The sequence below is a fragment of the Melanostigma gelatinosum genome, assembly GCF_949748355.1.
Source record: "Melanostigma gelatinosum genome assembly, chromosome: 12".
Classification (NCBI taxonomy): domain Eukaryota; kingdom Metazoa; phylum Chordata; class Actinopteri; order Perciformes; family Zoarcidae; genus Melanostigma; species Melanostigma gelatinosum.
Genome location: NC_136645.1, coordinates 25634893 through 25649632, shown reverse-complemented (window position 1 = coordinate 25649632; position 14740 = coordinate 25634893). Strand labels below are relative to the sequence as shown.

The 14740-nt window shown below is 42.3% G+C and overlaps 1 protein-coding gene across 1 annotated transcript in view; it reads right to left on the bottom strand.

The window, feature by feature from the left end:
- piezo1 (piezo type mechanosensitive ion channel component 1 (Er blood group)) overlaps positions 1 to 14740 on the bottom strand; it is a 96028-nt gene that overhangs the window by 18908 nt on the left and 62380 nt on the right. Inside the window, exons 25-36 of the mRNA XM_079279863.1 lie at positions 14300 to 14543; positions 13320 to 13416; positions 11894 to 12059; positions 10638 to 10727; positions 9700 to 9782; positions 7266 to 7334; positions 7033 to 7127; positions 5279 to 5423; positions 3130 to 3198; positions 598 to 770; positions 373 to 476; positions 21 to 197 (exon numbers count right to left, since the gene is read on the bottom strand). Coding sequence (XP_079135989.1) covers positions 21 to 197; positions 373 to 476; positions 598 to 770; positions 3130 to 3198; positions 5279 to 5423; positions 7033 to 7127; positions 7266 to 7334; positions 9700 to 9782; positions 10638 to 10727; positions 11894 to 12059; positions 13320 to 13416; positions 14300 to 14543 — 1512 coding nt within the window. The remainder of the gene's footprint in view (positions 1 to 20; positions 198 to 372; positions 477 to 597; positions 771 to 3129; positions 3199 to 5278; positions 5424 to 7032; positions 7128 to 7265; positions 7335 to 9699; positions 9783 to 10637; positions 10728 to 11893; positions 12060 to 13319; positions 13417 to 14299; positions 14544 to 14740) is intronic.

Genomic DNA, 14740 nt, shown 5'->3' with positions numbered 1-14740 from the left:
TCTTAAGTTTCTTTATCTACCTTTCTCCCAGCAGCTCGCTGGCTGTTCTAGAGTGTCTATGTTGTTGTTTGGATAGCGCTGGTACAAGCTCCATGCTGCTGGATGGGGGTTCTGGACTCAAGAGGTTCCCAATGCTGTTGAGCCTTGGCCTGGGGGTAGACCGGTCTGTTACACCCCTGCTATCCACGTCGAGGCAACTGAGAGAGATTCAAACACACATACATATAAAATGTATGAATACATAAAAACTAAGAAAACTGCCACCCTATGCAACAGGTGGGCACAACAAACACACTGTTAACTATTCTAAGAGCCTTTACATATCAAGTTGGTAAAAGAAGACACTAGTGATACACTCTTTTCCACACTAACCTGTGTCTGGTGGAGTCTGCATCAGTCTCGTCCAAACCAGTCTCCAGTGTGGGACTCTCACTGCCCTGAGATACCTGGTCATCTGTGGAGTCTGCTGTTGTATGCTGCCAATCAGAGGGAGACAGACCTAACTTAAAGTGTGTGTGTGTGCGTGTTTGTCTGTGCTGAATGTTCAATTCCAAAAGAACAATGTTTGCTCAACAGAAATCTCTGTGTTGTGTTTACCTGCTGTATCTTGTGTATGATGAAGTAGCGTTCATTGCACAGAACAGTAGATGTCTCTCTGTACTGTTTAGTCAACAGGTTGAGCCACTGAGTCAATCCATCCACCATGGAGAGAACTATTGCCAATAAGAAGTGCAGGATATCCAAGATCCTCTGAACCATTTCACCATGACCTGCAGTATCAAGACAGATAGAGACAGGGGGAGGGAAAAAAAGGCGATACACTTTTGCTGACTGTACATTTAGCAGGATTCTGAGAAACCTCCATCTACTATGTATACTTTTTCTATACATTGAAAAGATTGTGGATCGTGACCACTGAGGCCATTTATAAATGCATGTAAAGGAATTACAAGGAAAGCAGTTTACTGTCAAAATATTCAAACATTTCGACTAGTTTGGTCTTGTAAATCTTTTTTCATAATGACAACGGTAAAAAAGGTGTGCTGTTGCGTGTGCACTGCTGTCTTTGTATTGTCTAATGAATAGGGCTATACCAACCTAATTGAGTTGAGAATCTGAACTAATCAACTGTACTGGCTTTATGATGCCTAGTAAAATTATATTCAGTTTAGGCTCTTGTTCAGTACTGCTTTTACTGAACACAACCACTATACTTAAGGTAATTATTAGTTACTCTCATGATCACAATAACTAACTACAAACACTACTTGCCGGAGCCCCGGCATCGAGCTTGTCCAGAAAGCTGCAGCTCGCCTGGTGTTCAATCGCCCCAAGTTCTCCCACACAACTTCCCTTCTCCGTTCTCTACACTGGCTCCCTGTAAGAGCTCGCATCCAGTTTAAGACTCTGGTGCTAGCCTACAGGGTAGGGAAAAGAACAGCTCCTTCATATCTCCAGGCCATGGTCAAGCCCTACACCCCCGCCCGACCTCTTCGCTCTGCTACCTCGGGGCGATCGGTTGCCCCATCGCTTAGGGGTCCCTGCGGCTGATCGACCCGGTCGCGGCTGTTTCCTGTCCTGGCCCCTCAGTGGTGGAATGAACTCCCCACTGACGTCAGGATGGCAGAGTCGCTGCCCATCTTTCGGCGCAGGCTGAAAACTCACCTCTTCAAGAAGGCCTACCCTTAGCCTTCCGCTTAGCACTTACTTAGCATCCATTGTATTCATACTAGCTTATTGCACTTATCGTTTTCATATTAGTTTGTGGCACTTATTGCATTCGTTTGTTTCTGCACTGTACATTGGCGCTGGTTTATGCTCTTAAATGCTTGTTTGAGGACATGCACTTATGACTTCTGGTGACTAGTTGTTCTCTCGAAAACCGATGTTGAATACACTTATTGTAAGTCGCTTTGGATAAAAGCGTCTGCTAAATGACTGTAATGTAATGTAAACACATTACTTACTAGCCATATTTCAGTTCTATTGTCAAGGGAATTTCAAGCAATCTTTTGAAATGTTGCAGAAATGCAAATTAGGCGCGTTTCCATCAACTGTTTTTTTAGCAAATAACTTGGCTGCAGCATAGTTTCGTCGCAAGTTGCCGCTTTAGTATTTGTATTACTCTTCTACGGCAGTAAACAGAGTAGAAGAGGAAGAGGTTGGGAACGGGAAATAAAATTAAGAATAATAATAATAAAAAATGATGGGAATATCCAGGAAGACAACATGATCTTATCCCTACTTGGCATATTTTGCCACCTCGGCAGAAACAAGGCTGCCCCTGGCTCAATTATAGTGACACTCAGGGCAGCCTTTTGTGTAGTATCTTGCTGCTGATGGTTCATACGTGGTCAATGTTGTGAAATGGCTGTGATTAACGTTATAACATGTGGTTAATATAGTTAGGGTTAGGAACATCATGGTTTGGCCTAAAATAGGTACGCTTGTAATGTAAGGTCATGTGACTCAGTCCTAGAGCACCACGTGACAGAATGTCACAGAACATGGTATAATGGGACAGAATGTCAACTGACATAATTTCCTTTGGTTTCACAAGAGGCATGAACACTGGTCCCCAGATTAGAAGTACTGTTTTGAATCATTCACCAATTCTCCGTCCCACTCTCAGAGGACTTCTCGCAATGAAAACTACATTCATTGCTCTGCGTGTCTAATAATGACGCAGATGGTTTTTATATGGTAGGTAGTTGAAAGCGTGGTTCGAGGGGGCCTTGTGCGCCTATATCATGATGCTGCAGGATACTGCCCAAGCATCCGTATTTGACGCCCTGGGAGTGAGACCAGGCCATGGAAGACGTTGAGGGCAGAAACAGCTGATCAGTCATGTTCCCCAGTCATGTGTGTGCTAAATGTTTGCTATGTCACAACTTTTTTGTTGACGGTTTCCGTAACCCATTCAGGGCATAAACTATTTTTAAAAAATAAAACACCTCCAATTTGCGCAAAAACGTTTTGCGCGATTGGGGAAAGTTTATTGATTTTTCTGTTTAGATACAGCAGGCAATACTTTAAAAAAAGTACGTGAATGGAAACACAGGTACTGCAGAATGGAAACGTAGCAGCAAAAGGTGAAAGGTGGAGGAGGAAAAGACAATGTGAACCTACTGGACTCCTTTTCCTCTGGTTCCTCTTCTTGAAGGCCAGGGTCCTCAAATGCATCATCGTCCCCACAACCTACACATAACACACACACACACACACACACACATAAACAGTGATTCAACTTTTTTTGTCATTACTGAGACAACGATATGCCGTTGCAGTTGCATCTAGCTAGAAGTGCCAAAACTGTGGCGCAAGGTGACAGATGAGGGGAAAAAGCTGCAATAAGCCTGCTGGTCCTGGAACTGAGAGTCCTGTAGGGATGTCCATTAAAATGATGGCCTCCAGTTGCTTGTGTTGGACAGCCTTAGTGTGGGAGAGTAAATGGTAAATGGACTTGTCCTTGTATAGCGCCTTTCTAGTCTCCCGAACACTCAAAGTGCTTTAACACTACATGTACATTCACCCATTCACCCCTTGATTCATACACTAATGGCAGGGGCTACCATAAGAGCTACCTGCCCATCAGGACTAACCCATTCATACCCACACATACACCGAAGGTTCAGCTTTCGGCAGGAATTTGGGGTTAGTGTCTTGCCCAAGGACACATCGACATGGACTGGAGGAGCCGGGGATCAAGCCACTTTACCTCTGAGCCACAGCCGCCCCTAAGTATTTTTGCATTGTGCGTTTCAATTGACAAGGTTCCACCAAGAACTTGAACTCGGATCACTGGATTCCGAGGTCAGAGTGCTGACCATTACACCATGGAACCCAGAGAAGTGGAGTCCAAGTGATGCATTAGGCAGTTTTCACCACCCTCTGCAGCGCTTTCTGGTCCAAGAAAGGTAAGTTGCCATATAATCCCGTCATGTAATTGGTTAGGATGCTCTCGACTATGCAGCAGTAGAAGTTCACAAGAAACCGAGGAGACGCTCTTTCTTCAGTGCCCTCAGGAAGAGGAGATGGTTGTGTGCCTTCAGGGTCAATGTGTTGAGGGTCCAAGAAAGGTCCTTGGAGACACCCAGAAACTTTAAGCTGGCGACATGCTTAACCTCTGTCCTGATGATGTTAATTAATCCTGCACAGTGCACACATGGACTGGTAAACATGGTCCAAGGTCTTTTCCCCTCTAGTGTGGCAGGAGACATGATGGTGGAATTTCGGGAGTGCAATCTTCCGGTTCAAGTGGTTGAAGTCACCTGTAACAATAAAGGCTGCCTCCAGATGTGAAGTCTGTTTTTGGCTTTTGGCAGCATGCGGTTCTTAAAGCTTAGCATTTGCTTCTAACATGATATATTTTGTAGTCAATGTATACTAGGCAGATAGAAAGGTTGTCACTTAACCATGAGATATTCCAGGTTAGAAGAACAATGACTCTCGATAGGAGCAGTGTTTGTGCACCAAACTTTGTTAGCATAAATGCATAGTCCCCCACCTCTGGTCTAACTGGTGTCATCTGCTATTCTATCTGCCTGGAGGATGTAGTGCCAAAATCATAATGTTGCAGTCCATAATCCTTTTGTGAGTAATGATCAGCAGCTGCAGCACATCAAACTAATTGATTAGTGATGCAGCCTGTGAGAGAACTGATATTACTCTTCTTCCTACATCAATATATTACAACTCATTGCCTCACAAGCTACACATTATTGTAGACTTACAAGGTTGTATTATTGTAGACAAAAGCGTTTTGTTGGCATGGAACACTCGTCAAGTACAATAGCTTGATCCGAGCTGTTATGGAGTCAGGTATCTGTAAAGATGTGGGCAAAGCAGTCTCTGATTTCCCAATGCTGAGTTAGCCTGAGGGTTATTTCATTCAATTTATCGTTCTTTGACCGAACATTAGCCAGGAGTAGGCTGGGTAGTGGAATACCCTTAGGTCCAAACTGGGTTAGCTTAGCTCTTATCGGGGCTCTCTTCCATCTCTTGCTGTGGCTGTCACGCTGCTTTGGTTAGCATTTGGTCCAGTTGGGTTGGCTGGGTAGATGCTGTGGGAATCTCAAGGACACTTAATCCAATCCCTGCACTTCCTTTTCCTGGTGTCAATAGGTGTACTTCTGTCATGGGCAATATATGCTTCAGATATGGTAGATAAAGGTGAAAAGATAAATGAATACAAAACTGTCAAGAACCTTTTGGGAGCAACTAGCCACTGCATGCTCCATCACCATAGTAATAAAAAAAGGATGTAAGAATATCTAACCAATCGCAGAAAAAGCCTCCTGTTGTGAATCCACTCTTCCTTCTGTCGCTTTCTCTTTTCTCTCAATCCTCCTCAACTGTCGTTGGTGTCTCTGACGTTCTTTCAAAGCTGTTTTCACACTGGTCACCCATGCCAGGTACGCCAACTGAGGGGGAAAACAAAACAAAATCAACAATACAATAAACATAAGAAGTTTTTACACAGCTTGTTATCATAGCAGTGTTAAATGTTAGCCGAAACCAGATATTGTGGACATGTGACTCCACTGGACACAGCTTTACACAACTGTCTGCTGCAGCATTAGACCCGGTGATGGACTGTCTATGGTCATGTTGTAGCCCTACAGGTGTGTTTGTCCACAAACTGTGATGAAGGTAACGATAACGAGCCTGAAATGGAGCCTAACATGTCCAAGAGATGCCGCCAAACATTTGTAGTTGACACTCACCAAACAAGGGTTGCTCCCCATCCAGTTGATCGTGATCCCCAGCTTGGTTAGCTGTAAGATCAACTAGGCTGTGTGAAACATAGCCAATTCTTTGGACTGAGCTATGACCACAAGTTCTTTGAGATAAATGAAGACCCTTATGCCTCAGTCACGCAGCAGTTGATATACCATGTCCACACATCTGCGAATGGCGCTGAGGGACAGGGCATAGCCGAATGGCAGTCTGTGGGCCAGAGACTTTACCCTGGAAGGTGAAATGCAAGAACATCCTGTGTTTTTAAGCCACCTCGACCTGAAAGTATGCAACTTTAAGTCAACAGCAGTGAACAAGCTGTGATATCCTGTCTCAGACCTCAGAGCCGCCAGACCTTCCATAAACGTAAGGCTGGCCCATGGGAGACCGAATTAGAAAAGTCCACGAATGCAACGTTTCCAGCTCAACGGCAAATATATTATTCACAGCTACTATATCAGATGAGGTGTGCTTTCTGACATCATGCCGATTATGGCGTTCATGGATGAACACATCACTATGCCACCAGCTGTGACCACTTACACTAGCGTGATCGTCCAGGCCCACTGCCTCCTTCACCAGAGGTGAGGAATGGCTTTGACACTGGGCAGCCAGTAAACGTCATATTTGGTTTGGGCCAAGTTTAATGAGACGCCATAAAGAGCCATGGAGGTGGAGAGGGGAAAGGAATATGCTCTTTGAGAAATGTAAATAGTTTAAATCTAAACTTTTTTCACAGTTTTAAAAGTATAAAACACATTGACAACATCAACTTTATTAACAGCATCAACAGAAATTAAGGAGGGAGCAGAAAACCATAGTGCAGGTTGTGGTTGCAAAAGATGTCCCACCGCAGTGGTCATCACTAACGGGAAGGGGGCGAGGAGGCTGGTGGCTGCTGAAAACCTCTCTCCTCGTGGTCCATGCCTAGGCACTCAATGTAGGTCATAAAGACCGTCTCTGCGAAAAGGCTGGAACTTGCCGGGCACTGACGAGGTTCTTAAAGGGATGACTCCGTCAATGGAGGTAGTCAGTGGGCCAATCGCCCTTTCTGCATTATATACTGTGGGGTCTGCATGTATTTGGGTAGGCACGTCATGATTGGCCAGCTACGCTTAAACTCATTTTCAAAGGGCATGATGGTAGAGTATTACTCATAGAGTCCAGTGGAGAGCGGAGCCTGTGCAAGTAAGAACTTGGCATCCATGATGACAAACATATCAATATAACACTGACTCCCATAGAAATGGTACTGATATAAAGTACATTTTGTGAAATAGTTGTGTGTCTGACCTCACAGGCAGTGTGTTTTTGAGGCTTCTGTTCTTCAGAGTCCTCTTCATCCTCACTGTCTGATTCAAACAGGTAGTACTCTCCTGAGTGGAGCACTGTGAATGGAAGAAACATATTACAATGTCCTCTAACTCACCATATATATATATATATTACCTGATGTCATATGAGAAGGACTACCTCAGTCTTACAGTATGTTTTTCACCTATAAGCGACTTGAGTGTTTGCCATACCTGTAGCATGGTCCAGCCACGGCTGGGACCAATTTTTCTTGCTGAAACTCTTCTTGTCTGTCTGGGTCTCTGGAACAAAACGAGAAGATTTAGATTGGTAGAGGTACTGCACAGCACAAAGGTGATGATGGTTTTTATTATCTTTAAGTTTTAAAACATAAACGTAACCTGAGGGAGGCGCTACAGTAAAGGCCATGGGATCATTGAATTAAATGGTTCATCTTTATGGAAATGTGAATGTGCCCATGTGATTTCATGGCATATTGCCAATAAGATTAGCAAGACAAATATAATAGTGGGATAATCATCAATTTGTTTACCTTTCAAAAATAAAGTTGCAGCTTGCAAAACAAAACATGCCAATATATCAGGTTTGTGAGTCTCTCAGCTTGCTTTGGAGTTTAGTAGTAACAAATTGATTAATGCAGTTTTCCGTAAAATTATTAGCAGTAAAATGCACTCAACTAACAATTTGTGGTAATCTTTGTGAAGAACAATACAGTTTCCTTCACATAAAATCCTTATTTCGCCGTTTTTTGGTATTTTGACGTCCTAACTCACACAGGCTCCATCATATACTGGACTCTATGGATAATACTCTCCTCCAATCATGAGTATGCATTCACCAACTGCAAATTTGCATAAGCATAGCCAAGCAATCAGGACATACCTACCCAAATACATGCGACCCCACAGTATATAAGGCAACACACCCCACTGCCAAACTATCCTTCTTTTCCTTCAGCAACAGTGAAAAAATGAAACAAAAATGTGCCCTCTGACTGCCTATCTCCACGGATGGAATCGCCACTTCAAGGACCTCGTCGGTTCCTGTTATGTACCGGCATTTTCGCTGGGACCGATCTCCACGACACCTACTTTGAATGCCATGACACTGACCACGCAGAGAGCACTTTTCAGCAGCTAACATCCTCCCTGGCCTGCTGAGCGCTGCCCAAGATTCAATGCCAGCAGCAGGTATATCACTTCCGATGCTTCGATGTTGTGCCTTGATGTGATTCTTCATTGCGATGAGAGTAAGCAGGAGCTCAAAATTGACTCAGTCAAAGTCCCTGTTGAGGCATCAGCATGGTTGGATGCTAGGAGGCACAAACGGTGCTTGGTTGGCATACCCCCCTCCCTAGTGGGTGGGGAGGCTCCTGCCTGGGTATATATATACCCAGATGACCGATGGACAACCGACACATCAACCTCTTTGAGCTACAGGCAGTGTCCTTGGGCAGGGTCCTTGGTCCTCAAACACTTTAGGACCCTAATACAGGGGTGAGAGTAAAGTGGACGCCTTTGCACAATTGCCATGGCCAAGTCAGCCATAATCTTAGAGAAATCTCATCCCTTCCCTGTTGGACAGAGTGAGGCAAGAGCAGTCGTTGGTCATTCTAGTAGCCTCAGGTCGCCGGTATGCAGACATGACTCAGCCCTGGAGAGTCTCCCAGTTCTGGGGGGCTCTATCTCAGTAGGAAGGTGCATCTGGGCTGTTCTCTCCAGGCTTGGTTCCTGAGAGGAACAAGCTCAGGGGGGCTGGACTGTCTGTACAGGCAGCAAGAGCAGGATCCAGCAATGCTTGCCTTTTTGCTGTTGTGGGTTCTGCCGGTGTTCCCGGGGGATCTTAGGCCATTAGCCCCGGGCTGGGCTGAGATTCCTCGGGGCGCTGTCGGGGCCTGGTGTCTGGCTGTGCGTCGCGTTTGCATCGGGTCGTGGCAGCACAGGGGTGCTCTGCCGGGTACTGGAGGTGCTTGTCATGGTTGTGTTGAGCTATTTGGGTTGTCCTTGTTTGGGGTTTATTTTGGGAGCGGCTGGGGGTTTGTAGATTTTGCAGATGGACCTGATTTGCGGTGGGGGTTGAAATATTTTGAGTGCAACTGTATATGTATGTATGTATGTTTATGTGTATGTATGCAGTATGTATGTATATGTGTGTATATGTATATTTGTATATATGTATGTATATATATATATTTCTATTTTATTGATTATTTTATTTCATTCATTTCTTAGTTTATTGTTAAGGTATCCAACGGTCTCACTGAACTTTCTGTTGTTATTATTGCCTTGTTTTTGCTGCTTTGACTGTCAAAGCACTTTGTGAACTCTGTTTTTAAAGGTGCTATATAAATAAAGTTATTATTATTATTATTATTACCCATAGAGTCCATTAGAGGGCTCTGCGCATACAAATCTAGGGTTACAATATCGTAAACTAAATTTTCAGATCAGTTAAAGAAATAATTAAGGAGAAATATAAATACATTTGATGAGTGATTCACTTCAGGGCTGGTTTCAGACCGTTCAGTGCAGGGTTTCAAAATTACACTGATTGAGCAGTTGTGGTACACATGTTTACTGTGCTTGTTTAGTTTTCCAACAGTTTTCCAACAGTTTGACGAATATTTTTGCAGTCAGCCAGTCCTACCAGCATTCTGACTCTCGTTGGAATCATCATTCGGTTTGTGTCCATCCCTGTACTTCTGCTGCTTTGTGCGAATTCTCTGCATCCTGAGAGAACATGACAGAAAAAGGGAAGGCAGAAGACAGAATAATTTAACTTTAACTCTCTTTTGAAATTAATTCATAATAATTGCATAGAGAGAAAGTGATACAGAACTAATGGTCAAAGGTAAGACCCCACACTGCATGTCAATATAACTGTAGGCTACAGTAGCGTATGGAAATACGAACGCAACATATTCTATTGTGACTTTATTCTCAAAATGTCAATTATTTAAGTAATTTCCTAACTAAAATTCCGTTGTAAATTACAGACTAGAATTCCGTTTGTCTTGTTCTCTCTGTAATTTGCACTCCCTCCTGCCCTGCAGTAACCCCATTTTCCTACAGTATCCCTCACCTGACCTTCCCTTCTCCACTCGCTCTTTGGCAGATTATCATAGTTGCTTCGTTGCTTCATGCCTTTGCTTCTGAGCCTCAGATCTCTGAAACCTGTACCTGTATCTGTACTTGCCTGCCAGTTACCAGTGGGCTCTTTTACTTTTGTTTCAACTTTAGATCTTTCACTAAACACCAAAAATGTCAACCTCATTGGGGCACAAGAGGAAAAATCAGAGGATCACCAAAATCAGTAGGGTCCATCCCCTGGGAACCATGACTGTCTGTACAAAATTACTGTTACAAAACATTACAAAAAATGTAAAAAAAATAATTGCAAAGAGGTGAACGGACAAGAGTATTAACATTGCCATCCCTAGAGCCTTCACCTACTATCAGCTTGTGTTGAAGGCAGCTGAATTTCAGCATCCAGCTTTCCATCTTACTTGTTCTTTGATGTACCATTTCAATGTTACTCCCAAAACAAATTTGATCAGCTGCACCTACTGTACTGTGAACACTTACGATCTCTTGAGCTGCGACAGAGATTTCCTCTCAATTTGTTGGTGGAACTTAATGTTTTTCACGATACTGGCTCTGAAGAGTGCAAACCCCCTGGAAAGAAGAAACGTCTGTCAATGCATTTGTCAACAAGTAACTGTCAATAGGAAGTAGCTGGGGAGCCAATATCGATAGCAGCTTCATTTGAATTAACAAAGAAACTGTGTTGAATTAATCAGAGTAGTCCGTACATTTGGGATCTAGCAACAGGGGTAATATCTGTTCTTGAAATTAACATTTTTAATGTTCATATTTTCATTGGGTACCAGTGATCTGAAGGGAACTATTAACCTGATGTGGTTTTCACTGAAGCTGTTGCAAACATCATTAACTGTCCATGGTGAAAGTAAAAAAGATACTACAATTATGATAACATTTTTACCTCTTATTCATCTCCTTGAAAATGTTCACATTTTATTGTCTTACAACATTAAATGAAAGTAGATCTAATGTGACATTACAATCTTATGTGGAAATTGTAGACCAAACATGATTCAACATGATGATTGATTGTGTGTCCTTTTTGAAGCGAGTGAATATGTGTTTATGCAAAGATGGAGTTAGTATTGACTTTTTGTAATTAATTACGATCACTTTGTAGAGATGTCGGTTTACACTTTGATATTAAATGTTTTCTTTCTGTTGAGCAGTGTCAATAAAGAAACATTAAATCTACTTGGATTCAGTGTTGTTAAACAATAAAACCCAAATCATTTTATATTTTATATATTATATTTAGGCACTGTACGCACAGGACAATAAAAGTCACCTTATCTTGTTAAATTGACAGTTAAGTCAAATCTGAGCTAACTCATTTCTGAAGAAGACAAGTGAAGTGAAATGCAATTGAAAGCCCTGGAAAAATAGTGGAATAGTTGGTGGAACTTTAAGCTTGGAATTTTTGTTACATACTGTATATACTGTCCACAAAGTTCAAGAATAAACATAAATGTTCAAATGCATCATTCATCATGTATTCATCCTAAACTTTTTGGCTTGTGAAACATTCAAATTAAATCATATTTTCTTTGTCTATTTGTGTCGCCTGAACACAGTTTAGGACCTTGGAGAAATATCTGAGAAAGGATTCTTTAGATTGTTTGAGTTGAAGGACACAATTAATGTGTAACAGACTTTCATCATATTATCATAATATCTGGTGAATACCAGCATTGGAAAAACTGCATTAGCTCACTCATTCATTCAGTTCATTGTCTTACCTCGAGGCCTGTTTGGCAGAAGCCTGCAGCTCTGCCATCACATGCAGGAAGTAGAAACTGAGGAAGACCCTCCTCTGCAGCAACAGGCAGAGAAAACAGATCCCGTCCCAGATGATCCCAGCCTCTTCTACCGGGAGGCTGCAGGTCTTGTCACTCACTGCTTTTGCTGTTATCAAAAAACAAACAAACACGATGACACACACCGAGATAAAAAGGCATTCTGTAGAATTGTAAATACTTCTGTCAGGTGTGAATGCAATTTTATAGATTAAAAAAAGCCATCTAATATCGAAAGCTTCAGTTTCAAACTCGTCAGAAAAGGGGATTTTCTTTTCTTCTACTGTTAAATACCAAATCACTTGTCCTTCTTAAACATCCCAAGATATATGGTATGAAACAAAATGCAATAATACATCACCTTTGCTGAATAACATACGGTAGATACTATTCCTAATGGCCATGGTGTATTATTACCAGTGGTGTATAGTAACGAAGTAGAAATACTTCGTTACTGTACTTAAGTCGTTTTTTTGGATATCTGTACTTTACTTTACTATTTATATTTCTGTTGACTTTTACTTCTACTTCACTAAATTTTGCAAAGAAAACTGATACTTTTACTCCGATACATTTCCCCTGAAACCTTCGTTACTCGCTACAAAATCAAATCTATCTTCAGAAACAAAATGAATCATGAGAGCAGCGTCGGGGACTGTGGTGGAACACAGACTGCAAGCAAGCAGGTTTGGTGAATCAGTGGTCCTAGCAGCAAGTTAAATCATTGGTTAATCACGTTAATGCGCAATTGCAAACAAGTGCTCTCAAAGCCGCGGTGTTTTGATTCCCAGTGACGCCCATGATGCTACATGCTATAAGCTAGCAAGCGACAACATGAGTAGAATTCCACACAGGACGGGTGGGATGAGGAGAGGTGGACGGGTCAAACTAACACTGGTGTTTCCTCCAGGAGGCCGCAGTTTGTGCCGTGTGTGAAACGAGAAGCCAATGTTGATTTATTTGTGACGTGACTTCCGTACTTAATTCACTCATTCTCCAGGCACATCCAAACCCAGGTATCAAAGGCCAACCGAGTGTTAGGAGCAATCAAACACACGTTCAAGTCCTTGGATCAAACATCATTTCTCCACCTGTACAAATCCTTGGTACGTCCTCACCTCGATATTTTCCAACGAATTCACCGTCCAGTCTCACGTTCTGCATTAACATATCTAACAACCTTGAGACTCAACTATTTACGGATGAGGATCAAGCCATCACCTTGGTTTAGGGTCTCAATACTCTATTATACTCTATTAAAGGGTACCTAATGACCTTTACTAAAGATAAATTACTAAAGATAAATTAAGCAACGCCACTTCCGTAGATATTTTCACGCAAACCACGATCTTACTACTTAAGCACTTACGGTCATAGTATCCTTTGACCGTGCAAACCAGGCTGAAGAGTTGAATCACCCAACAGAAGCCCTTCTGCATCTCAAATACAAACACACATGCCAGGATCTGAAACACACACACACACACACACACACACACACACACACACACATACACAGACAGAGAGAGAGAGGCAGAGAAATACAAAATTCAGTGAGAAATCTTTGAGGCAGTCGTTAGAACACCTGAAGACGTCCTTAAGACCTACCGGTACTCACAATCGGTTAAATGCTGAAGGAAATGTGCCTAGTTATCATTTGATGGCTGTTGGGTTTGCATCAAGCTCAGAGACCTAGAGCTCAACATCACCCTCTGTGATTGCATCACTGCAACACTTGACGGACCTAGTTCAAATATTTTTTCAATTATATTTCTTATTTTATTTTATTCTATTCAAATTTAATAAAAGTATTACATTTAGGTTGTACATTTCAGTCAGAGTTGAGTGCAGCAGCACCATCTCAGTCAGAGCAAAGTCACAAATATCACTTTGCAAAAAAACACATTCGGTTAGTGGTTCACATTAGCGTTGACTTGCTGTGATATTAGTCATGTATCGGTCATGCAACAACATCTAACCTTCAGTCGCTGTATCCCTTTGTTTGGATTCTGTTGGGGATCTTTACAGACGTATCTGCCCCCCTTTTTGATCGTTTCAACAATTGATTCATGTGTCTTTGACGTACATAGATAAACCTGAGCTTGACTCTGATATACCTAAGCTCAAAGCCTCATTCCTACTAATCATATGCAGGCACACACACACACACACACACACACACACACACACACACACACCGAAAATTGCATTAAGAACAGCATGTACATCTGTAAGGACCACACTTCACTTTACTATTGCTCTACCAAATACTAAGACAAAAGGTCCTAGGAACAAAGGAGCCCCCCAAAAAGCTGCAAACTAGCACCAAATGATGAGTTTAATACTTACAGATAACATATTTTTAGATACAATGACTGCCACGTTGTAGATGATGAGACAGTCCCACAGGGCAAGGCGGGTTCTGGATGATTTGACCAAAAGCCTGGTCCCAAACAGCAGGAAAAAGAAGCAAGCTAGCAGGTAGCCCAATCCAAACACAGAGATTCTCGTGGCGCCGGTGATGAAGACCACTGACAGCACAAACCAGAAGAGGTGACGAAACACCAAAACTTTAGCCATGTCCAGGTAACTCCTGGAGGAAGACATGAAAAGAAACATTTCATGTCCAAACAATACCGATTTTATCGACAAACTGAGCGAGGAAAGGCAGAGCATGACCAGGTGCGATTTAAAATGCAAGTCCAACTTCTTGTTTTTATTCAAAATTAGAAATTGCCATTTTGCTACTTAATACTAATTCAACCAACAGCTGAATAATGAAATCATTAG